Below are 24828 nucleotides of genomic sequence, written 5' to 3' on the forward strand. Positions count from 1 at the left end.
AGAAAGAAGCAAATGGCATGCACTTCCATTCCCTGAATTCATGGGTGCCAACTCCCTGTGGCCCAGGCACCCACAAATTTTGGTGCCAGGGCCATGCACACTTCATGGCACCCATGGCCCCGGGCACCCACCATTGCGGGGCCAAGTTGGCATTCCAGCCTGGACTTGTTGTTAAGGGCAAGCAAGTGGTAGCACTCTGAGGGCAGGCTAAGGTTGGAGGGGTCGTTTGCCCTGATGGACCTGTCTTCGCTGTTCATTTATTAATTGTTTTATTTATTATGTTTCTATCGCCTCTTTTTTCCCAAGGAGCTCAAAGTGGCATCCATGGTTCTCCCCCTCCTCAACTAATCCCTACTACAACTCCGTGAGGTAGAGCAGGCTGAGAGGCAGCTTCATGGCCAGCCTTGCTGTAGCTCTTAAGACATGAACAGGATGATTGGGGGGGAGAGGCGTTCTTTTAGCTATTTAGATCCCAGGCTGAATGGGCTTTGAAGATGAGAACGTAGCTACTACAGATCTTTCAAGAGAGGTGTAATATGAACAACTCTGTGTATACAAGTCAAAACTCTAGCAACTGAGTTCTGCTGTAGCTGGGGCTTCCAGGTCATCTTTAAGGGCAGTCCCACACATAATCCATTACGTAATCCATCCATGTTGGAAGAAATGAAGCGGTTCTGAGTGTCAGAAACTTGCATTTGTCCGTCACAAGGAAGGAGGAAACTAATGAATTGGAGAATGTGTCCATATTGGATTTATGCCATCCATGTTTCCTTTTTAAGCCTGTGATTGTATTTGCTCCACATAAACCAGCTGAACTGAGTGCACACCCTTATCCTTAGGTTCCTGTAATCTTGTTGCCCAATGAGGCATGCCCAAGAGCTTGTTACCCAAGAAGGAAACTCGAAATACTCAGCAAAGAATAGAGTTGGACGGAAAGCAGAGAAAAATAAACAGAAGCTAGTGAAAGGGGAGGGCTATGGCCCATGCTGCTATTATTTTACCAAAGATGGTGATGTATATCCAAGACTACCTGCTTAAAAACTGTTTAAATGAGATAAAACATTGTAGTATTAGCAAAGAACTAGACTTCAGTTATGAAATATTTGCCTGAACAAATCTGTCTCAGACTTTGACTAAAACCAGTACGGATGCTTTTATGGAATTAAGTTGCTCTGTGGATTTTTACTTTTATAGCAGTTAAGGGCCTCTTCAGTTTTAGTTTGGGGAAGGACAGTTTCCTTCTGTATATTTTTATTAATATCTTTCAAGGTCCCAAGGTAGCTTTCTTTTGAAAAAAATAAAAGGTTTAATTAAACACTCAGTTTAAACTCATTTTAATAGTAGGTATAATTGGACTGGAAGATCAGTAACACGATTGCTAGTCTCTTGCATATAATCTCTATTTTTGTACTATGATACAAATATAATTTCTCATGTCCTTTAGGTGCACTTCTCCAATACACCAGACTAATATACTTTATGTACAGACTATTCCACTGGAAACCCTTGGATTGCTTGTTATTAGTAAAGCGTCATAAAACTTGAATCTCAGAAAGGGAAGGTTCATCACTGAGCTGTATTATATAATAAAATGTTAAATATAATATGTAGTGCAATTACTGTGATACTGGATTAACAAAATATGGTATGTCACTTAATGCTTAGGTACGTATTTAAATGCTTTTCAAATACTTCACAAGTCACATAGCACAGGAAAATGCCAATCAGGTTTCAACACATGGGGGTTTGATACAGAGTCAATTGTAGTAACTGAAAAGCCTCCATCTTGATTTCAGATCATCCGAAACTGTTCAGATGATTAAAGCAATCACATAATAAACCAATTTGTAACGTGATACAGATTGCAATCTTAGGGCAAAAGCAGCCCTCTTTAAGTTTTTTCTCATGAACTACACTTTACAGTCAGAGACAAAATGTTGGGTGCAGAGAAGTTCTTCTTCTTTCGTTCATCGTCCTTTGTCTCTCCCCCTCTATATACACAGCTAGCAAGCTAGTCTGTCAAATAACAACAACAACAACAACAACAACAATAATAATAATAGGGAGATTCAAGGCAGTATTTTCTAGCATCTTCATGAGATCAGCTGAGCTAATTTTCACAAATGATAGTATGTTTTTCAAGAATGATACCTGCTGCAATTCAGGGTTAGTCCAATACATTTGTTGCCTGACTACCCACAATGGCCATGTTCTGCCTCCACTATTGGAGGGGGTGCCTCTGAATAAATGCCCCTTGCTGGGAATCACAAGTGGGGAGAGTGCTGTTGCACTCAGGTTTTGTTTGCAGGCTTCCAATGGGCATCTGGTTGGGTAAAGGTAAAGGGAGGTCCAGTCATGGCCGACTCTGGGGTTGCGGCGCTCATCTCGCTTTATTGGCCGAGGGAGCCGGCGTACAGCTTCCAGGTCATGTGGCCAGCATGACTAAGCTGCTTCTGGCGAACCAGAGCAGCGCACGAAAACGCCGTTTACCTTGCTGCCGGAGCGGTACCTAGTTATCTACTTGCACTTTGGCGTGCTTTCGAACTGCTAGGTTGGCAGGAGCTGGGACCGAGCAACGGAAGCTCACCCCGTCGCAGGAATTCGAACTGCTGACCTTCTGATCGGCAAGTCCTAGGCTCTGTGGTTTAACCCGCAGCGCCACCTGCATCCCCCAAATGGTTGGATACTGAGAGTCTAACAGGATGCTGGACTACATGGGTCTTTGGCTGGATCCAGCAGGGCTCTTATTGTGTTCTTATGAAGGGACTTGAATAAAAATGGTTGTAGAAATGTCTTTGACTCACTGGACGTGTTTATGTGGTTTATAATAGAAGTAGGTTTCTGCAAGACTATGTGAGCTCAACTTTTGAGTTTACTGGCTCTACTCTGCCCCACTCGGTGCATCCTCTTGCTGGAGGCATCGCATGAGAGATTCTGTTGTTCTGATTAGCAAGCTGAAAGGAAGATGTCAATTCATTGCTGCATTCCTTTGTCTCTTGAAAGCAACAATATTCCATCAGGGATCACTCCCTGCTATGGGTATGGTACTGGAGTCTGGCATGTGTGTGCACACTGGCCATGGAGCAGCGTCTTTTTGGTATGCTGCTGGTGTCTACTTCATGGAATGCACTCACTTAAGGAGGGCTGCTTGCTATCAACACAGAGTGTTTTTAGATGCTTGGCTAAAGCCTAACAGCTGACCATTTGTTTGGCTTCACCCTCTTGCTGCTGCAGTGGGGCTGTGCCTACTGATCTGCCTGCTGAGTGGATTGCCTTGTTGGGGCTGAATTTGGTTGCATATGTCACCCCAGGTTCTATTTTTGTTGTTGTCCATTTGTCTGTCTCTTTATTGCTTTGAAATTTCATAGTTATTTACTGGTTTTGAAATGTTAGACACTTTGGTTTCTTTGGCACAAGACAGCAAGGATATAAATAAAATAAATAAATAACTTTTATTTATTTATTTATAACTTGGACAGTTTATTCTCTTCTAAGAACAGAATTAATTACACATCTTCTTAATGGATCGTCTTTGATCTACATGGCCAGGATCACAGCATAATATAAAGTGCATCTTGCAGGCTTTTCAGTATACTGGCTTGTGTGGGTGGAGGTCAGGGTCAGGGGGGAGAACAGCAAGCTGTGGTTTCAACTGCCTTTTTCTTTATAGGTTTTTCTCATCAAATGATGCTAATTGAAAATTAAGAAAGCAGGCTGAAATCTTGTGACTTCACTTACAGTGTTCCAAACATTTTTGGCTACTTTGCCACTGCAGTTGCTCCAGTTGTTCTTTTTGATTCCAGCATGTGTGGGGATGCAAGGACTCGACTACTATAAATTCAAGCTATGTTCTTAGACTACACCATGCCCTGCTTTTGTAATGCAAATGAGAGGCACAAAGTGTCTCTTTGATAATATGCAGTCAGGAGACAGAAAAGGTTTCACTCAAACAGTAAAAGTAATTCATAAAGCTGAAAAGAGGAGTAAGAAAGCATTGTGATGTTTCTAAAAACGCCATAAATGTATTTTGTATCAACATAATTTTGACTATTTACACACTCCAAAAGCAAAGCCCATGAAGAAAATTGTTGCTTTATTTTTGCTTTGTAGAGCAAAAGAAGTTTTGATTAAGCAGGATGAAAATTTACGTTGATTTCCAAAATAGCATGCTTCAAATTTGTGAATGTTTTAATTGAACACCTAGTTTTAATTGAACACAGAACACTAGTCAGTTAATGTTAATATTTGCAATGTTGCTGAAACAGCAGCATTCAAACAAGAGAATTAGGGAGGAAGGAGAACCATTTTAACTTTTTATAATTACGTATACTTCAAAATCCTAATTGGGGATGCAGGCTGTGACAGGAGGTAACAAGAAATGTAACAAAAATCTCCAAACCATATTCTAGGAGTGTGTTAAGTTTATTGTGGGCAGGGCAGAACTCTTAGAAAAATTGCTACTACTAATCGCTCCTCCCCACCATATCCAGTACACTGCTTCGATGAAGGGCTTTCCTTTTTTTTTACATTTTCCAGTCCTGCTCATGTTAGGTCGCTTGTTCCAATGCTTGCTTTCATTCTTTTAAACTACAACTTGCAGCTACTTTTTGTTTTTTCAGCTTGGGCAAAGAAGCCGCTCCGTGCCAAAAAGGAATTATTAACCTAGAGTCTGAAAGGAGATAACTTAGTCTGATTTTATCATAGCAACAGTTTTCCCATGGACTGGCTTGCAAATATTCTATAGCCATAACGATGAGGCATTGCGCTGGGCAAGGTATTAGGTCTGGGAATGTTATTGCCACTTGGTTATCAAGATGGCAAAGATAATATATCACTATCCTAAAATACACATTTGCTGGAAAATTTTGTGAAAGGAGTGCATTTGGAGAAACAGTGGGATAAAGATATAAGTCTGAATATAGCCCTGCTGCATTTTTACTGTTTGCTGCTTTGCTTACTGATTATAGTAAAGTGTTGGGGTGGGAGGCGGATTAGACCAAATAACCACACTGTTTAAAAATGCCTTCATGTCAAGATAGCAATTCCTTAAGTAATAGTATTAAACTGCAAAAATAATGCATAGTAGAAAATTACACTTTTCTGTCACTCTGATTTCTTTATTAGTTTTAAAATTACTGCTGTAATTCAGAATGCTCTGGCGGATGGCATAAGGGCTTTATGTTGCAGAACAGAAATGAAAGCATTGAGCGCAAATAGTAGTTGCCCCCTACTACTTCAGTGGCACGGAAGGCAGAGAAGGTTTTGCTATCCTTGTTCCTTAAGTCTCTCATAGGCTACCTTGGAGAAGCGGAACACCCGCCTTATCTGCATATTGTTGGGAAATTACGTCAATGTAGTTTTTATTTGGGCAATCACTGAGTGGCTTGAAATATAGTCATACAGCTGCAACTGAGGCCAAATGCAAAATATATATTTTTTCTTATTCATGATTAAAAGATCAGGAGTATTCAGAGGGCTAATGCTTCGCTCTCTTATTCGTCCCTCCCCCATGCAAATTTTCCATCCCCTTTTCCATAGTACAGCATAGAACAGGCAACTCCCTATTTGCACAGGGGTTACATTCAGAAGCACCTCACATTTAAATGAAATGGTGTATATTTCAAACACCATTGGAAAAGCTTGCAAACACCCTCTACACCTCAGGAAGCCCTTGGAAACCCCTTAAAAAACCCCAGCAGTATTACCAGACACCAAACTCCACTGAACTTCACAACAATTGCTCGCTCCCTCTAAACCCCCATGCTCAAACTCCAACTCTCCATAGGCCTCAATGGTCAGTGTAAGGCTTGTGAGATAGCCAGGTGCTGCTTTTGGATCTTTTTTTGCCCTTTCTGGGCTCTTTTAGAACTGTTTTTGCCATGTGTAAATTGGTTGTTGCCTGTATAGCTAACATGGAAAAGGAAGGGAGGGAGAAATTTGCATGGGAGGAGGGAGAGATTATCTCAGTTTTTCAAATTCTGGTTAAATGTTGACCATTGTTTTATGTTTTATGTTATGTTATGTTATGTTATGTTATGTTGTTATGCTGTTATGTTATGTTTGTTTAAAGGCTGAATGAATATTTATTTACAGTATTTATAGGACACTAAATAACAGAGATATTGGGATGGCTAACAACTATAATGAAAACTCTGGGGTGCCACCACTAAAAAGGCTTTCTCTTCCACAGCAATCTATTGCACCTCACTTGTTGGGGGCACTTGGGAAAAGGGTATCTGAATTTGTCCCTAAGATTCAAATTGCAGTTGGTATCTTTAATATTGCTTTCCAACATACATTAATATAATCAGACTGTAATTTTCTCAATTCTCCCTGGATCCCTTTTTAAAAAAATGTGTTAAATTAACCATTTTGCAATCCTCAGGTATGGAGGGTGACCTTAGGGACAAGTTACATATTTTTGTTAAAATTTCATCAATTTTACATTTCTGTTATTTAAGAACTCTTTGAGGGATCCAGTAATTTTTTTCCAGTTTTAAATTTGTCAGTAATGCCTTGAACCTCATCTTCTGTCATCACTATTTGCTTCGGTTCCTCATACTTTTCCTAAGAAAGTTAGCTCAGGCAGAGGGATCTTTCCCACATCCTTCACTGTGAAGACAGATGTGAAGAATTCATTTAGATTCTCTCTGCAGTCCTGTAGCCTTTGACTCCCTTGACACCCAAATATTTGATATCAGTTGTGGGGCAAGTAAATACATGGCTGCAAAGCAACAATTGGAAGTACGGTATTATAGTGTGCTCCTGCTAGTTCCTTGGCAGGTAGCAGTTTGTGTTAAACTCCTTTTAAAAATTTCAATAAATGCAAGACCCACTAGGATTGGTTCCACTCAAGATCATACCCCCTCCCCCAGTCTTTCCTTTGAAGTTTGGTCACCTGACATCATGGTGACATCAGTGGGACAATCTCCCAAGAATTCCATTAGTCTCTGAAGGCAGACCAGCATAGTACAGACACAACACTGCACCATGGTTAATGTTGAACAGGGAAGGGACATCAGGAATCTGACATCAGGAATCACAATACAGAGAAACCAGTAGGAGAACACTTCAATCTCTATACAAGATCTCAAAATAGCTGTCATATTACAAAAGAATTTCAGAAATAGACTGGAAAGAGAAGTTGCTGAATTGCAACTTATTAAAGGTAAAGGTAAAGGTACCCCTGCCCGTACGGGCCAGTCTTGACAGACTCTGGGGTTGTGCGCCCATCTCACTCAAGAGGCCAGGGGCCAGCGCTGTCCGGAGACACTTCCGGGTCACGTGGCCAGCGTGACAAAGCTGCATCTGGCGAGCCAGAGCCGCACACGGAAACGCCGTTTACCTTCCCGCCGGTAAGCGGTCCCTATTTATCTACTTGCACCCGGAGGTGCTTTCGAACTGCTAGGTTGGCAGGCGCTGGGACCGAGCAGCGGGAGCGCACCCCGCCGCAGGGATTCGAACCGTTGACCTTTCGATCGGCAAGTCCTAGGCGCTGAGGCTTTAACCCACAGTGCCACCTGCGTCCCTTTGCAACTTATTACCAAACTTAAAACCATGGAGTGACCTGATCTGAATAGAGACACTGGATTCTTATCTCATTATACATGGTAAAGCTATTTTTAGCCATCTCACCCCTTGCTTTTTCCTGTAAGACCAGTTGCAGCCGTTAACATTCGTCAACAAGTTGACCACACCTATCAGCCAATCACCCATTCCCACCCCCCTTCTGAGTAATACCCCTCCCCACCTTCTCACTATATATAAGGGTCTGGTGACTTCTGTTTCAATGTATCTGAAGAAGTGTGCATGAACACGAAAGCTCATACCAATAACAAACTTAGTTGGTCTCTAAGGTGCTACTGGAAGGAATTTTTTTATTTTGTTTTGACTACAGCAGACCAACACGGCTACCCACCTGTAAAGGGAAGGGACAGTGAATTCATCCAGGAAAGAGAAGATGCTCTTGATATGTTAGCCATGGTTAAGATAATTGGAAAACTTAATAGCAGTCAATAGAATATTCAAGTAGAATATTGAGGTGAGCTGTGATGGCTTTCTTTTCTGGAAAATCCTCTTTTCGAATCTTGCCTCTGCCATGACCTCACTAAGTGTATTGGAGGCTAGTAGTTATCAGTTTTATTTCCCCTTCTGCAATAAAGGGGATAATAATGCCTACAATCAGCAAAATCAGCTTTTACTCTTCAAAAAGGTCCATTTGAATACAGTTAACAGTTGTTTGTACATTATGTGTAGTACGACCTGAGAACATCTTTAGTATTCTTTTAGTCTTCTTGAATGTAGCAATTGAATATGATGCATTCTAAAACACGTTAACGGTATCAAGCAATCCACACATTGGATTTATCTGTATAAGGATGAAGAATATGTTTGTTGTTTGTTGAATTTATTGTTCGGTATAGTAGCAGCAGCATATTGCTGCTAACTACAGCCCTTATAAACATGCAAGAGCTTTGTAAAACAATAGATCTTGTGTCAAAATCCTATCGTGAGGCTGGTTGGTCTGAATTTGCTCATATGCCTACCTGCAATCTGAGCCTCTTCCCTTCCCCCTTTGACCCTAGCTATGAAAGGTAAGCTGCATTCCTCCAATATAAATGTGTGCTGGATTGATTCTAGGAAGGGAGCATAAGCCTCACCATACATAATCACTGTTTTATGGCTTTCACTCATTTGGAGGTGTTAATGCAGATCAAATGGAAAACACTCCAGAAAGAATAGCTCAGGCTACTGCTCTGCCCTATATGTGGTCCTAATCGTTAATTCTTATTGTAAGATCTAAAGGTAATTTTGTTTGCTCTCCTAATGTGTTACAGCTTTCCCAGAGGCTTGAACATATCCTTTCTCAAATTCCCATCTTGATCAATTGTGTGCAAATAATTAAGCTTTTAAGAGATAATGGTATGAGGCTAATGTACACAACAAAGTAAGGATCTCAAGTCACTGTTTATCGAGCAGTGGCCCAATCTCTTTTCATATCCCCAAGTGATCTTGGTGATAAGTATGCTTCTTAGCCAAATCAGTGCTTATGTTAATTATTGACTGGTTTTCAATGTTTTTTTGTTTTTTTAAAAAATGTATGAGATGCTGCTGTGGAAAGATAGTGGTTATTGCTAAAAAGATTAAAAGAGAATTGTCAGCAATTGTGGAAAATGAATTTCCTATTTTATTATTTTATTAAAATGACAGTTATCAGGTTCTTACTCTTTCCTCTGTTGCAATGCTCTGTCTGCTATTGCCTGTAGCATGTGCCTTACTAGCCTCATGGGTGCAAATATAAGAAGGTTTTGAATGTTTTTACAGCAGCCTAGCCTGTGGCAAGTTGATTCTTTGCCATGGTGCTTGTTGTTGTTTGTTTCTTATTCTTAGTTTATAAGGAATCATTCATGCTATCTGCAAAAAGCTTACAATGGAGATTCATAATTTTTCAGGTATTTGAAACATACTGTAATTCTTTTCAACTCAACCTCATAGTGAACTTTTTCTGGGAGAGATTATCTACATGAAGTCATGGCTTTCATGTGATTATAGCAATTATAGGTTTTTCATGAAACTGAACATTTTTTTGCTACACTAAGCCAATAACCAGAGGGGGTGGGGGTGGGAGTGAAGAATCAGATGACCATAAATATACCATAGTTTAACATATTTTTTTCAGATGCTTCTGGTAATTGGTGTTTTTTATTTTGATTTTTACAGTAGCTGTATTATTCTAATGGCTAATTTTATCTGTTCTTGTCTATTTGTTAAAAGTCCAGAACAATTGAAAATTGCTTATTGGCGACAGACTTCTCAATCCCCATAGCTCGAGGCTGTGCTAAAAATTCTTGCTCCTGCATAGAATTAGGCACAGCTTGCTTGGTTACGTAAAGTCAGATCACATGCAAGGTATAAAGCAAAATAAGAAAGAGAAATAGTGTTCGTTGTTACATCGAGGTAATAAAGAGTTAAACCTAAGTACACAAAATGGTAAACAAACTGAACAGCAAGCATTTGAAAACAACATTAGAGGTTACTTAGGGTAATTTGTTGTGAAAAACAATTCTGAGAGCTACTGTATCCCTACATAAATTATCAGAAAAGGCACAATGTCTAGGAACACAGGAACCCGCCATATACCCAGTCAGCTCAGGACTGCCTACATTGGCTGGCAGTGGGTTTCTAGGCTTTAGGCAGGGAATACATAGCTAGGGAATACTGTCTTAGCTAGGGAATACTGATTATTGAATCTGGGACCTTTTGCATGCACGGCAAATGTTCTGCCACTGACCTATGGCCCTTCCCTGACTAGAATGATAGTACAGTGTGTAACATCACAATCTGGCAAGGCTACAACCTAGTAACTCATATCGAAGCATTGCATTGATGTAGCTGGAGGGATTATTCCTGCTGTGATAGAAGCAGAGTCCATTACCTGCCATATTATGCTAAGTGTTTTACAGAACAGAAGTAAGTAGAGACAACGGATCCTGATAGAAGAGAGTCCGAGAACCAACTCACAAGAATACCGTCTTAGGCATTTCTCAGTCAACTATGTTGGCACATCCCCAGATAAGTTGTTAGAAAGCCATTGTAACTGACTGACAGGGTAGATGGAGAATCTCAACCCTCATAGTGCATAGTAAATACCACCATATCTACCTGGTTGTGCACCTAATATGTAGGTCTTTGCAATCATAGGTATAATTAGGACAAAGGTGAGCTATTTGGATGGCCAGAATTAAAATGTTGCATAGATTCATTTTATAAATCGATCTACCAAAAAGTAAGGTGGATATAGCACAAGACCATTTGTTTGTAACTGGCCACTTGTTTGTAATTGTAGAGTTAGAACACAGTGAAAGGGCCAAAATGTCCACATTCTTTCATTTTTTCTGTAAAATATAAAAGCAAACATTTCTCAGCATGTTTAGTTGATGTTGAAAGTCTTAGTTAAGTTACAATGGTACTTGAAATTGAGGGTTTTATAAAAAATCATTTGCGAATAACTTTCTAATTTTGTCAAACGCTAAAGTCTAGTTTAAGAGCACCTCCCCAGTCTGGTTTATTCTTATTAGTTGACTCCACATCGATTCTCTCACATTGCAACATTATCTTCACTAGGCTTTGGATTTGTCTTGGAAGTAAATTCCAAAGCAGAAGTTATTCAGGATTTTGCGGGCCCTTGGGCAAGAGGCTATCTGTGGGCTCTCCTAGCTTCATTTTGTTCATGGATGCATGGAAAAGAAGAAGCCCTTGAGAAAGCATAATACGCTTTCTCTTCCCAGTGTGTAACCAATGCAGGTTAGGGAAAGGGGCTTCCAGGGCAATGAATCTGATTTAATATATATTTATGGAAACTATACCTGCATGTGTTGAACCAAAGGCTGGCTAATGGGTATCACTTCACATGTGTGCAATAACGTGATCACTTCACATGTGTGCAATAACAGGGAAGATGTTAGTGGGGCTCTATAGTGGCTCATACAGCAGTCCTTAGGCCCCAGCAAATGCTTTTTTACTCAGTTCACTGCTGATGCCTGCCATGTGGTTGCACAGGGGTACCGTTGCCACTTGCTTCACATTGTCATTTTCACTTTCCCAACCTCACTTCATGCAAACTGTTCCCAGGCATGTGACCCCAGGATGATGTGGAGAAATGTATTATGTGTGATATGAAGCAGAAGTACATGGACCCACACCGCACTGATTATCACAGCCATGGCAACACCAAAAAATTACTTGGGATAGTAATATGGAACAAATAACAGGGAGCAGTAATGGAACAGATAATATTTGAAATGTTTATGGGACCCACAATATTGATTTATTTTGGGGGAAATACATGAAGAAAGCTCCCAATCATTATCTAATTTTATTTTGAAAGTCTTGCGAATTATGATTACAGCGAATAGCATTCTAAATTACAGTGAGCTGAATTCCTGTTTTTAATGAAGTGGGCCATAATAGATTAGTCAGTATTGATTCTGAGAGCCTCCTGGTGTGGTGGTGTTTATACTGAAAGTCCAGAAATATTTTAATACAGTGGATCCCAACTCAATGCATCACTTCAAAATTGATAAGGGTCTTGCTAGACCATTTAAAGAATTTTTTGCCTGTTGTTGTAATGCACTCTGCTAGATGCTGTATAGTTTTAATTGCATTTCTATATATGTATGTATGTATGTATGTATGTATGTGTATCATTTTATGCATTGCTATTTCAGTTACATATAAGAAATGAAAGCAGCAATAAAATATATAAAATAAATATGTATACTTATTGTGAAGGATATGCCATCTCCCATTGTCAACTACAAACCCACAGACACAATGCGGAACCACTGGTGGTCCGTGAACCCCTGTTTAGGAGTCCCAGTTTGATCAAAGGATTAATAGCCCCATGCATAAATATGGCATAAAGCTATGCAGAAGTAAAATAATGTGATGAGAGGGCATTTTCTAAACTGAAAGCTGAAATCCTCACAGCAGAAGTTGAATTTCTGAGTTAATGATTGCACTTGTTCTTGACTACAATTGAGCCTTAACACTTTAAGTGCATAAAACACAAGTATTTTTATCAAAAGTTGGTAGCTGGGTTGGTTCATTAGAACAAAATTCATAAGCAAAGTTAATGTTTGCCAGTAAGATGCAGGCCTCATATTGGTATAAAATCAGAGTATAGACTGTTGCATATATTTTTAACAAGTGTTGTGCAAAATACAGAAAATGATAACGTATGTAATTCTCTCAAACAAGAGTTGGAACTTTGTGCTACTGTTGCAACTACCCTCCCTCAGTGTCAAAAGTACTTGCTTGTATCCTAAGCAGCTCTTTCTACACTTCACTAATCATTATAATTGGCTTGTCTTTTACTGCCATTAATTATATGATGTAGTAGCCCATTAATAATTATGAGAGTGACACACCTCAGCATTTTTGGCTTTAATTATAGATACTGCACTTTTACGATTCAACTAAGATAGCTGGTAAAATTATCGTTTAATGTATGTATATATAATATTTATGTACATATACTTTGGTATCTTACAGCATCCTTACCCTTCAGAAGAACAGAAAAAGCAGTTGGCACAAGACACGGGGCTCACAATACTTCAAGTGAACAATTGGTAAGTAATTGTGCTTTAATGTTTGCACACAATCAGTATTCCAGCCTCTGGCAGCCTGCAGCTAATGGTTTGCATTGAGATGATGCAGTAGCCTACATTTCTTTGCTAGTTTATGGGTACAAAACCAGCGTCGCCTCAGTGATGTTTTCAGCTAGGGGAACTAGTTATTTTACTCCTTCAGGGTTCTTCTACTCCTTCAAGATTATAGATATTTGCTTTCTCATAACTTGGGGAATAGTTAGATTTCAATGCATAACTATTTGTGTGGCGCCTGCTGCCTGGCTAGAATGGATCTATTTTAGGTCACCTTTCGAGCAGTCAATTTCTCTATTGCTAGGAAATTACAAATAAATTAACCATTATTATAGTTCTTCTGTAGTCGTCAGTTCATTCCGGCTAGATTTGTATTAAAGTGTGCTCACTGCTCTTGCGACACAGCATACAAGCTGTTTAAATCCCATTAAAGTCAATGTAAGTTAAGCAAACTGAGCATGGGACCACACCCATGATCTGAGAAAGCTGGTTCTAAAATTGCTTTACAGCATAAAAAGGAACAACCTGAAACAAATCTGCCCCAAATCTTGCTTTGGGAGAAAGAAAGAAAAGGTCTCCTTAAAAATATTAAGCTTTTGCTGTTTCTGATTACATGGGTCCTATGTTAGCAAAAAGATCACCATTTAAAAAAAAATGATTTAATGCATTGCCATATGTTTTGCACAGAAATTCAGGTTTCACACAGTGTACCAGAACAAGGCTTATATCTGAAGCATACTGAAATCTAATGCGGTGTAAAATTAAGTGTATCTAATTAATTGTCCTAATATTTTTTGATTAGTGTTTACGATGTGGAAACCTTATCCTCTTTGAAGTAATATCCAGAAAATGTCCACAGCAAGCTCAAAGCTTGGTGGGGTAGGGGAGAGGAGAAATGGGAGAGGGCCAGCTTCTAGACAAAAGTATTTTATATTATTCAGTAAGTGTCAGAGATTAATATTGCTGAAGCTTTAATTACATGGCCTAATCCATTTTAGTGAATAAATTTGGTTTTGATGCCTTACTGCACCTGCATTAACCAACCTTTCTCTGTCAGAGTGTGACTAGGGACCGATGGGAGACGTTTCAGATATATTAAACCCCATTACAGAAAATGTAATTTCTGTCAATATAATCCCATGTATTCTTCAATTTAGTACTTTGGAGATAACAAGCTACTTACAATATATTTGCCTTCAGAGGATTAATTCACAAAGTGCACTATCTGTGAGACACAGGCAGACTCCCATAATATAGCTTGTAAGGGTTATCAATTTCTGCGACCTTACAGCAGTCATGGGAGATCTATTTGTTGTAGCCTTTTAAATGTGTTGAATAATGAAAAACACAGAATGCTTTGTATATTGAATTTCACGTCCTGATATATTTTTATAATACCATGTTTAAATATTCTCAAATAATTAGAATATATATATGTATTAATCACTAATAGGGACATCAGAATATGAAAGCACACTTGATGCAGATTTACTAATGTATATTGCCTCTGTGTCTTAGTGCATTTGTCCTTCAATCTTGTACGCAATTTTGCAAATAAGAGAAACTGGGGGGGGGGTGTATAGTTCTGATATTATGAGAAATGTATTTGGTTTGCTTGCCTGTGTGCCCCAAAATTGGACCCAATCCACATGAGGTGAAGCTACATTTACCTCCCATTTATTTTAAATCAAGAAAAAATTGCATACTAAAATCTATTTCACTGAGCACTGAGGTTAGTTAGCAACTTTGGTTGAATCATGACCATCGTAGGAACATGTGGCTATAGTATGAATGACACAAGGATATTTAAACTATGCTGCTGAAAGTCTAAAGCAGGGGTGGCCAGCTTGTGGCCCTCTCCAGATGTTGTTGGACTACAAGTCCCATTGTCCCTGGCCTCAGTTGGACAGCACTCTCTCCAACTAGCAATTCTCAACAACTGGTTCAGAGGCTTACTGCCTTTGTCAGTGGAGGTAAAGCAGGCCCATTGTGGCTAGTAGCCTTGTCTTCCATATAAGTAGTCTTATCTTCCATGAATTAGTCAAATCCTCTTCTAAAGCTATTCAAGATGGTGGCCAACCACCTGTGGGGGGGGGGGTGAATTCCATACACTATGAGCTGTGTAAAAAAGTACTTTCTTTAATCTGTCCTGAATCTTCCAATATAAGGCTTCATTGGGTTCCCAGGTTCTAGTATTATGTGAGAGGAACACAAGTGTTTTTCTTCCCACTTTCTCCACATCCTGCATAATTTTATATACCTCTTTCATTTCTCCTCCCTTGCCTTTTCTCTAAAAGAAAAAGCCCCAAATGTAGTAACCTTCCCACTTAGGAGAGTTGATTCAGCCCGTCAGTCATTTTGATTGCCATTTTCTGAGACTTTACCAGTTCTTTGATACAGTATTTGAGATGAGGTGACCAGAATTGTACACAGTATTCAAAGATTTGCTTAATGGCATTGTCGCAGCTGCGTTTTCAACCCCTTTCCTGATGATCTCTAACCTGGAATTTGATAGCTATTGTACACTAGGTCAACACCTTCATTTATCACTACAGTACCAAGTCTCATTCCTTATTAGTCACTGTCAGTTGACCCCATGAGCATATATGTGAAATTTAGGTAAAGGTAAAGGGATCCCTGAGGGACGCAGGTGGCGCTGTGGGTTAAAGCCTCAGCGCCTAGGACTTGCCGATCGAAAGGTCGGTGGTTCGAATCCCTGCGGCGGGGTGCGCTCCCGCTGCTCGGTCCCAGCGCCTGCCAACCTAGCAGTTCGAAAGCACCCCCGGGTGCAAGTAGATAAATAGGGACCGCTTACCAGCGGGAAGGTAAACGGCGTTTCCGTGTGCGGCTCTGGCTCGCCAGAGCAGCGATGTCACGCTGGCCACGTGACCCGGAAGTGTCTCCGGACAGCGCTGGCCCCTGGCCTCTTGAGTGAGATGGGCGCACAACCCCAGAGTCTGTCAAGACTGGCCCGTACGGGCAGGGGTACCTTTACCTTTACCTTTTTAAAGGGATCCCTGACAATTAAGTCCAGTCATGAACGACTCTAGGGTTGCTGCACTCACCTCGCTTTGCAGGCCGAGGGAGCCGGCGTTTGTCTGCTTCCGCAGACAGTTTTTCTGGGTCATGTGTCCAGCATGACTAAGCCGCTTCTGGCGAAACCAGAGCAGCGCACGGAAACGCCGTTTACCTTCCCAACGGAGCGGTACCTATTTATCTACTTGCACTTTGATGTGCTTTCGAACTGCTAGGTTGGCAGGAGCTGGGACCGAGCACCGGGAGCTCACCCCGTATCAGGGATTCGAACCGCCGACCTTTTGATCAGCAAGCCCAAGCGGCACAGTAGTTTAACCTACGGCGCCATTTTAAAAACTCAATGTACATCATTTTGAACTTGCTTACATTGAATTGCATTTGCCATTTCCTTTCCCGTTCACTCAGTTTGGAGGGATCCTTTTGCAGTTCCTCACAATCTATTTTTGTTTTAACCACCCTGAAAAAATGTATATCATCAGTAGATGTGGCTATCTCACTGCACACCCCTAGTTCTAGTTTATTTATGAACAAGTTAAAGAGTATAGATCACAATACCAACTGTTGGGGGACTCCACTTTCCACATTCATCCCTTGGGAGAACCGACCATTTATTCCTCCTCTCTGCTTCCTGTTACTTAACCAGTTCCTGATCTACAAAAGGGCCTCTTTTCTTAATGCATGACTGCTAAGCATCTTTGGGAGTCTTTGCTAAGGTAGTTTGTCAAAAGCTTTTTGAAAGCTCAAGTACATAATGTCAACTGGATCACCTCTATATGCTTGTTTACACACTTAAAGAACTTCCCCTTGCAGAGGCCATCCTAGTTCTGCTTCTATATGCTCAGTGAGACACTAGTTTTCCTGGAACAGATGCTAAGCCAGGGGTCAGGAAGGTTTATCTTTCCTGGGCCGGATCGGTCCCGCGGAGATCCCTCCATGGGCCGGATTGCCTGTGCGTCTGTGATTTTCAACATCTGCGTAGATGTGATTTTCGGCGTCACAGAAGTGAGTTCCCACACTGCGCTACGCTGGTTTAGCACAGGGCACGAGCAGGCAGCTCAGTTGGGGGGCAGCTCGTGGGCCGGTCAAACTACCTCCATGGGCTGCTTGCGGCCCACGGGCCTTAGGTTGCTGACTCCTGTGCTAAGCTAACCAGCCTAAAATTTCCAGGATCCCCTGTGATCCCCTTTTTTAAAAATGGTGTTACATTGACCAGTTTCCAGGTTGGTTAGCTTAGGGGCAATTTACATATATTTGTTAGAAGATCAGCAATTTCACATGCTATCCATTCCAGACCCAGTGATTTGTCGTTTTTTATTTTGTCAGTAAGGCCTAACACTTGTTCTCTCTTCACCACTATTTGCCTCAATTCCTCAGACTCCTTTCCTGTGAAAGTTAGTGCAGGCAGAGGGATCTGTCCTATATCTTCCACTGTAAAAACAGATGCCAGTGATTCATTCAACTTCTCTGTAATTTGTTTATGCTCCTCCTTTGATTATCTTGTTTTCCAAAGCACCAACTGCCTCTCTAGCCAGTCTTCTTTTACTGATATTTAAGGAATTGTTTGTTGCTGGCTTTTATATTTTTAACAAATCCTTCTTTTGCATCTCTTATTGTCTGCCTGCATGTCTTTAGCCAAAGTTTGTGTTCCTTTTTGTTCTCCTCATTTGGATAAGATGTCAATCCTTGCCTAAAATTGCTTCTTGGACTCTTCTTGTTAACCATTGCAGACATCCTCCTAGACTGGCCTAGAAGTATATATTCTCCATGTGTTTGTTTATATCAGCTTTTATTAGAAGTCACATTCTGAGAACCTTGCAAGGTGGAGCCTGTGAATGATTCTAGCCTGTGAGAATAGATTTTAAACATAGATAATATTTTATCAACAATTACGAATGGTGGGTATGACTAACATGTAATATCCTGGGGGGAACAGATGTGGTTTAGGATAGCTTCCTAAAATGTAATTTGTGCATTTTAATGACACAGGATGTTTCTGAACAGGGATGGGCCTGCTGGCAGCAAAATGCTGTCAGTGTGACACATCTAGCCCCTGAAATTATTTTGGCTAGCTCCTGAGAACCTGTGGATTCTGTGCTGTGGTTCTGGACAACACACTGCTGTTTCCTTATTGGGGGATCCACTTGTCTTTCTGCAACAACATCAACCTTCCCATGGCCAGTCCCTCCCTCTCAGTGACTCTCAGGCTCTTAAAATGGGGGAGGGAGAATCAGACTTCTGCAGTCTACAAACAGTCCCTGAGCACCTTTAGCTCCTGCCCCCGACTTAAGATGTTAAGTATCACTTCTGTGAAACAAAAATATAGGTGTATTATTTGTGTGTGTCTGTATTTGTATACACATAAACATTTAGGTGTCTTTTCTTGCAAGTTGTCCCAGGTTTGACTTTTTTGTATGGTGGTTTAGGCAATCCAATCTCTCTCAGCTTTAGCCTCATCTGCAAATGAGGATAATGATATTGACATACTGTACTTTGCAGGTTGTTGTAAGGATTACAAGATGGTCTTTACAAGATGTATGTGATGGTCTTTCAACTGTTTAAACCATTGTGTAAATTTTATTATCATTGAAGCATTTTACTTTGGCATTGTTTCAGGTATGTATTTATAATGTGTATGTGTGTGTGTGTGTGTGTGAGAGAGAGAGAGAGAGAGAGAGAGAGAGAGAGAGAGAGAGAGAGCGAGCGCGTACATAGGATGGAAACAGAACATAAGAAATATCCCATGGAATTGCAATTAGGTTGTACTGCTTATTGTCCCACCACAGTGGTTCAAAACAAGAGAATTAATTAAGCATGTGCTTAAAGCCTGAGTGTGTTGGGGTGACATTTTGCTATTTTGATTCCACTGTTAGTTCAAAAAACAAAACAAAATCAAAGACATAGTAGGCTTCCATATGATAGCTTCAGAAATAGCTGGCATGATATGAGGAATGAAGGAACAAGTGAACCAAAATTTCACTTGAGGAAGAGATAACTTCTATTGGTCATTTATGTATAAGACTGCTATATGTGACGTGAAATGCCTAACAAATCCCTGAAGATGACCTTGTTGTTTTATTAATAGAGAACTAAGTTTGAGACATTGGATGCCCAAGATCCATCACAAGTGGGATTTGAACTTTACCTGCTACTAGTCTAGGAGCATGAAATATGCAGCTGCTGTGGCCAAATCTATGTCCACCTGCTGTGAACACATGGTTAATAGCACGGGGTGAAACAGGCCTCGAGAGAGAACTGTAGTCAGGCTACATTGAGCTGATGCAACTCTATCTCACTGAGGTATCAACTGAGCCCTGGGATTGGGACAGAGCAAAGCCCAGAGGCTCTGTTAAACATGCCAGTTCTTCTCTTCTATCTGGAAACTTTTGTGATGGTTCCCCTGCAACAGCTGGGGACAACTTAGGCACTTGCTGCCTGGATCTTGGCTATGCCTGGGTGCTGTTAGGGCTCAGCAGTTGTCTGCACTGGTGCAGAGGGGGAAAGGACATGTCAGGTCAGCAGCACACAGTGCACTAGGTTTGTGGATCGCTCCTGAGGTCCTGGAAAGATGAGGCTGGAAAGATGATGCTGGGCTGCTTTAACTGCTCCTAAGTGTGATTGAAATAACTGGACACAGTGAAAAGTCTTATATGTAAGATTAGGGACTGTGGAAATAATATGCATACAAATAGCTATTCTGTAAGTTTATATTTTTTCTTAAACTTGTTTGCTACTAGGGGAGAGCTAACCTATCATTTATGGTTTGTTTTCTCTTTATTCAATTGGTTCATAAGTCGTTCAGCCACAACTCTAAGGAAATGTCTTCTTTTTTTAGATCTTTCAAAACTTGTTAACACACATTTTTGTATTAATGATGAGTCATTGTAAATCATCGTTGCAGAGATTAAATGAAATGCTGAAGGGCAGCCTGGGTGTAGATCAGTCATGAATTATTGGCAGCAACACAACATGTGGGAATATGTGAAATGTGTATGGAAAACCCAAACTCATGTCTTGGTAGCATGATACTAGAAATAAACTAGGAATGCCAGATTTTATGGTGCTTCTGCAAAAAAGAGAGTTTTTCATAATGCTTCTTGAAAATGTTTGCATGATTTCTTGTATCATATTTTGGATGTTTCTAAGTTTAATATTGCTTACGTACTTAAATTTTCTGAGAACATCCTTGTTGTTTTATTCAGTGGACATGAGAATTTGCCTTGGTTTTACTCAAGATTGCCTAAACCAACATCATCCTGATTATTTTAAAAAGCAGCATACTTTAATTTAAGATTATAAGCAGCATACTATAATTTAAGATTATAGCTAGAGATTAGAAATTTGCCTTTCTATGTACAAGAAGATAAAACCTCTAAGCAGTAAAACCTGAAAATAATAACATGAAATCAATAAAAGCATACAATACGAAACCATGGTGGTTTTGAGCCACAAAGCATTTGCCCCTGGAATTTGAGCTTCTTCTGAAACTTATGTTAGTGAGCACTATGGGGAGGTGGTAGAAATGGGACACTCATAGGCCTAGCATGGATAGCCTTTGATTCTTTATCAATAATCCAAATGGATATTTCATATATTTGGTATTAAATCCATCAAGACCACGCTGATGACAATTTAGTTCCTCATGAACCTTTTACATCCTAACTAATATCTCATTTGCTCATAACCTGCTTTTATTCTTAACAATCTGCTTTCTGCATGCTGGCACAGTGGCTTGGTCCATAGGAGCCAGCTGCTAGGGGCTGAGGGGTCTTTGTCACCCCCAATAAAATATTTGAGGGGAACACCGCCCCCTCCCCAAGTTGATGGGCATTGCCATTCAAATGGTGTGCATGCACTGCATCATGTGGGATTATGTGGGATGGGGCCTACCTACCTCCTCCTCATTTTATTCAAGTTTGCAACCTTGGCTTGTTCCCAGGATCTAAGGAACCTGCCCTGGGGAACCTTGTAGCAATCAATCAATTTCCTTTATTCGACCGATAGTCAGAAATAAAACATTACACAGTACAGAATTATAAACTAAAACATCATAGGGGTACATAAATAAGGTAGGGCCACAGTACTAGACCAGTGTTTCCCAACCTTTTTTGGGCAAAGGCACACTTGTTTCATGAAAAAAATCTCGAGGCACACCACCATTAGAAAATGTTTAAAAAATTAACTCTGTGCCTATATTGACTATATGCCGCTTGGGGCGGCAGCCTGTTGCCCGAAGCACAGGGAGCCCTACGGAGGGCTCCCCGTGCTTCGGGCGAGTGTCTGCAACCCTGCGCGCCCGGCAGGAGCTCCTGCCAGGCGGCAAGGCTTGGGGCGGCAGCCTGTTGCCCGAAGCACAGGGAGCCCTACGGAGGGCTCCCCGTGCTTCGGGCGAGTGTCTGCAAGCCTTGCGCGCCCGGCAGGAGCTCCTGCCAGGCGCGCAAGGCTTGGGGCGGCAGCCTGTTGCCCGAAGCACAGGGAGCCCTACGGAGGGCTCCCAGTGCTTCGGGCGAGTGTCTGCAAGCCTTGCGCGCCCGGCAGGAGCTCCTGCCAGGCGCGCAAGGCTTGGGGCGGCCGCCTGTTGCCCGAAGCACAGGGAGCCCTACGGAGGGCTGCCCATGCTTCGGGCGAGTGTCTGCAAGTCTTGCGCGCCCGGCAGGAGCTCCTGCCAGGCGCGAAAGGCTTGGGGCGGCAGCCTGTTGCCCGAAGCACAGGGAGCCCTACGGAGGGCTCTCCGTGCTTCGGGCGAGTGTCTGCAAGCCTTGCGCGCCGGGCAGGAGCTCCTGCCAGGCGCGCAAGGCTTGGGGCGGCAGCCTGTTGCCCGAAGCACAGGGAGCCCTACGGAGGGCTCCCCGTGCTTCGGGCGAGTGTCTGCAAGCCTTGCGCGCCCGGCAGGAGCTCCTGCCAGGCGCGCAAGGCTTGGGGCGGCAGCCTGTTGCCCGAAGCACAGGGAGCCCTACGGAGGGCTGCCCGTGCTTCGGGCGAGTGTCTGCAAGTCTTGCGCGCCCGGCAGGAGCTCCTGCCAGGCGCGCAAGGCTTGGGGCGGTATCCTGTTGCCCGAAGCACAGGGAGCCCTACGGAGGGCTCCCCGTGCTTCGGGCGAGTGTCTGCAAGCCTTGCGCGCCGGGCAGGAGCTCCTGCCAGGCGCGCAAGGCTTGGGGCGGCAGCCTGTTGCCCGAAGCACAGGGAGCCCGCCTCCCTCCCACGGCACACCAGGCAAAGTCTCGCGGCACACTAGTGTGCCGCGGAACACCGGTTGGGAAACACTGTACTAGACCTCTCACAGATAACCCACATCAAAGCAGAACCTTGTAGCAAAAAACAACAACCTGTGGAGGACTTTTAATGTGGAAGATGTGCCACACCAGTGGTCAGCCTGCTGTCTTGCACATCTTGTCCATTTTTCTCAGATAATTCTAGCCACTGCAAAAAGCAGGTGCCATGGATTCCTCCAGCCTGGATTTTGTCACAACACTTGAGTTGGTTATAATACAACACTTGAGTTGGCCACAGCACTTGAGTTGGTTATAATCATCATGTGGCTCAACCTTTTTATACCTACCGCCCACTAATGCATCTTTCTTGATGGTAAAATTTCCTTACTGCCCACCAGTGCTCAATGGAAGGAGGATTCAGCTTGTGCCGTAGAACCCCCTACCGCCCACCTAGAATCCTGAAATGCCCACTAGTGGGCGGTAGGGACCAGTTGACAATCCCTGATGTACCTTGACTTCAGTATGCCAGAAGTGAACTACATCCAGAGAAATCTGGCATTGTGCCCCTTTTCATTTTACTTTGCTAAATTTAAGTCTGATCTTCAATTCTTCCACGGCTGGCTGATTCTGTGGTACTTCTGCAACTGTTTTTCCTAATGCAAGGGAGGGAGATCTTTTTCAACCAGTGAGACACATTTCCTTGTGAGAAACCTTCCAGGGGCCACATTCCACTGGTGGGCGGGGTATATGCAAAAGTTGGTAGAGCAATGCGCATGACTCTTAAATTTGTAAAGTAGGTTACATTCCAGCTGGGTGAAAGTCAGATTTCTGTACACACAGAGACATTTTCAAGCAAGCAAGAGGAATCAAGGACACCATCCATCCAAGCAAAAGCACTCAATGAGGGTGTGGCTTGAGGAGAGTGTAGGCTGGAAAGATTTCCAAGGGCTAAAAAGAGGCCTGCATTTGGCCCCTGGTTCTGAAGTTTCCTGCTATTACCATGGGAAAGTACTGAAAGGAGATTGCAGTCACTATGCACAGCCACAATCTGAGGGCTAAATGACAATTCAGGTTAAATTTTTAGTACCAGGCAGGTTGGTTAAATATGCATCTGACTTTCTTAGATCACTCTGCTGTTGCTTATGTTACAGTTAAGCGGACATGCTGAGTTGTGAATCTGTGTGATAACATGAATACTTTTATGAGCAATCAAAGTTACAATAAACACAAGTACTTGGCTATAAACGTTAAAACCTTCCCAAATTATACTCTCCGACTTGAGCAATCTAAAATCAATCAGGGATCGTCATGTTTCAAGGGTTGGTCTGCTTTTTTCCCATGCTCAGGCATGATTTAATAATGCCCTTACAGATGTTGTTTAAACATTTAGCTATGGGTTGTTTTCCCAATATAGTAAAAAAAGACGGGGGGAAGAACTGGGGGTGGGGAAGCAAGAAAGGCAGATGGAGAAAATAATGCATGATAATATAAAAGGCAGTATAATGCCACATAATATTTGCTCTGCGAAACAAAATCCAAAACTAAAAAGCTACCATGCAAGCGGGTAGCTTTTCAAAAATATATCACTTTATCTCATTTATCTAGGTATCTGCTTATCTACCAGTTGGTACCTGTTTGGATTGGACTTGACTTGATTTGATGTATGTGGTGCTGTTTTTTAAAAAACTCTGTGTGTGCGTGCGCACATACAGTTGTTTTACCTGTTTTATGTATGTAACTGTTTAATATATGTTTGTATTACATTGTAAAGCATTTCGGGATGCCTCATAGGAAGCGATTCATAAATGAAATAAAAAAAAAATTCTATGAAGGTAGTTCACAGGCTCCTTGAAAGTAAATCATTGTGGCATTTTAAAGTATCTGGCATGATGCAACCCAAATTCACACCCTTATTTGATTCATTGAGAGAATTAACCACATGCCTGAAATTAGTAAGGTTTACAAAAACCTAAATTTGGCTGGATTGTGCCCATTCAAAATATGTGTGTAAAATCAGGTCCTCTAAATGCACATGGTACAGTGGCTGCAAACAAATTTCCATATTTATGTATTCAGTAAGTCTTAGCTAATTTTTATGCCTCCTACCTTAACTGTCATGCTCATTTTGCATCTGTGGTCTGTTTCTCTGTTCTTGACTGGAAGCAGGCAGAAGAACTTGGTACAGTAGCTTAAAAACTGTGGGGTAAATGCCAAAAGAAATCATTGAAACCAGTCAAAAGTATTTTGCTAGAATTATTATTTAAATAGTCCCAGAGAGCTAACAGCAAGCTGGGCAAATAGTTTGAAGGATGAAGTGTTAGTCTGAAAGCCAATATGTATTGCGATATAAGTTGTGAAAGCTGTTTTGTGATTAACTATTTCCCCCCATAGCTATTGTTCCTTAGTAGGAAAAAGCATGC

The 24828-nt window shown here is 41.6% G+C and overlaps 1 protein-coding gene across 6 annotated transcripts in view; it reads left to right on the top strand.

Moving 5' to 3' along the window:
- The window catches only part of MEIS1 (Meis homeobox 1), a 154479-nt gene that overhangs the window by 106454 nt on the left and 23197 nt on the right, over positions 1–24828 (top strand). For all 6 annotated transcript variants that reach the window (XM_083730555.1, XM_083730554.1, XM_083730552.1 and 3 more), the window contains one exon: positions 13054–13130. In XM_083730555.1, the coding sequence (XP_083586681.1) occupies positions 13054–13130 (77 nt within the window). The remainder of the gene's footprint in view (positions 1–13053; positions 13131–24828) is intronic.

Source organism: Podarcis gaigeae (assembly GCF_964106915.1).
Source record: "Podarcis gaigeae genome assembly, chromosome: 3".
Classification (NCBI taxonomy): Eukaryota; Metazoa; Chordata; class Lepidosauria; order Squamata; family Lacertidae; genus Podarcis; species Podarcis gaigeae.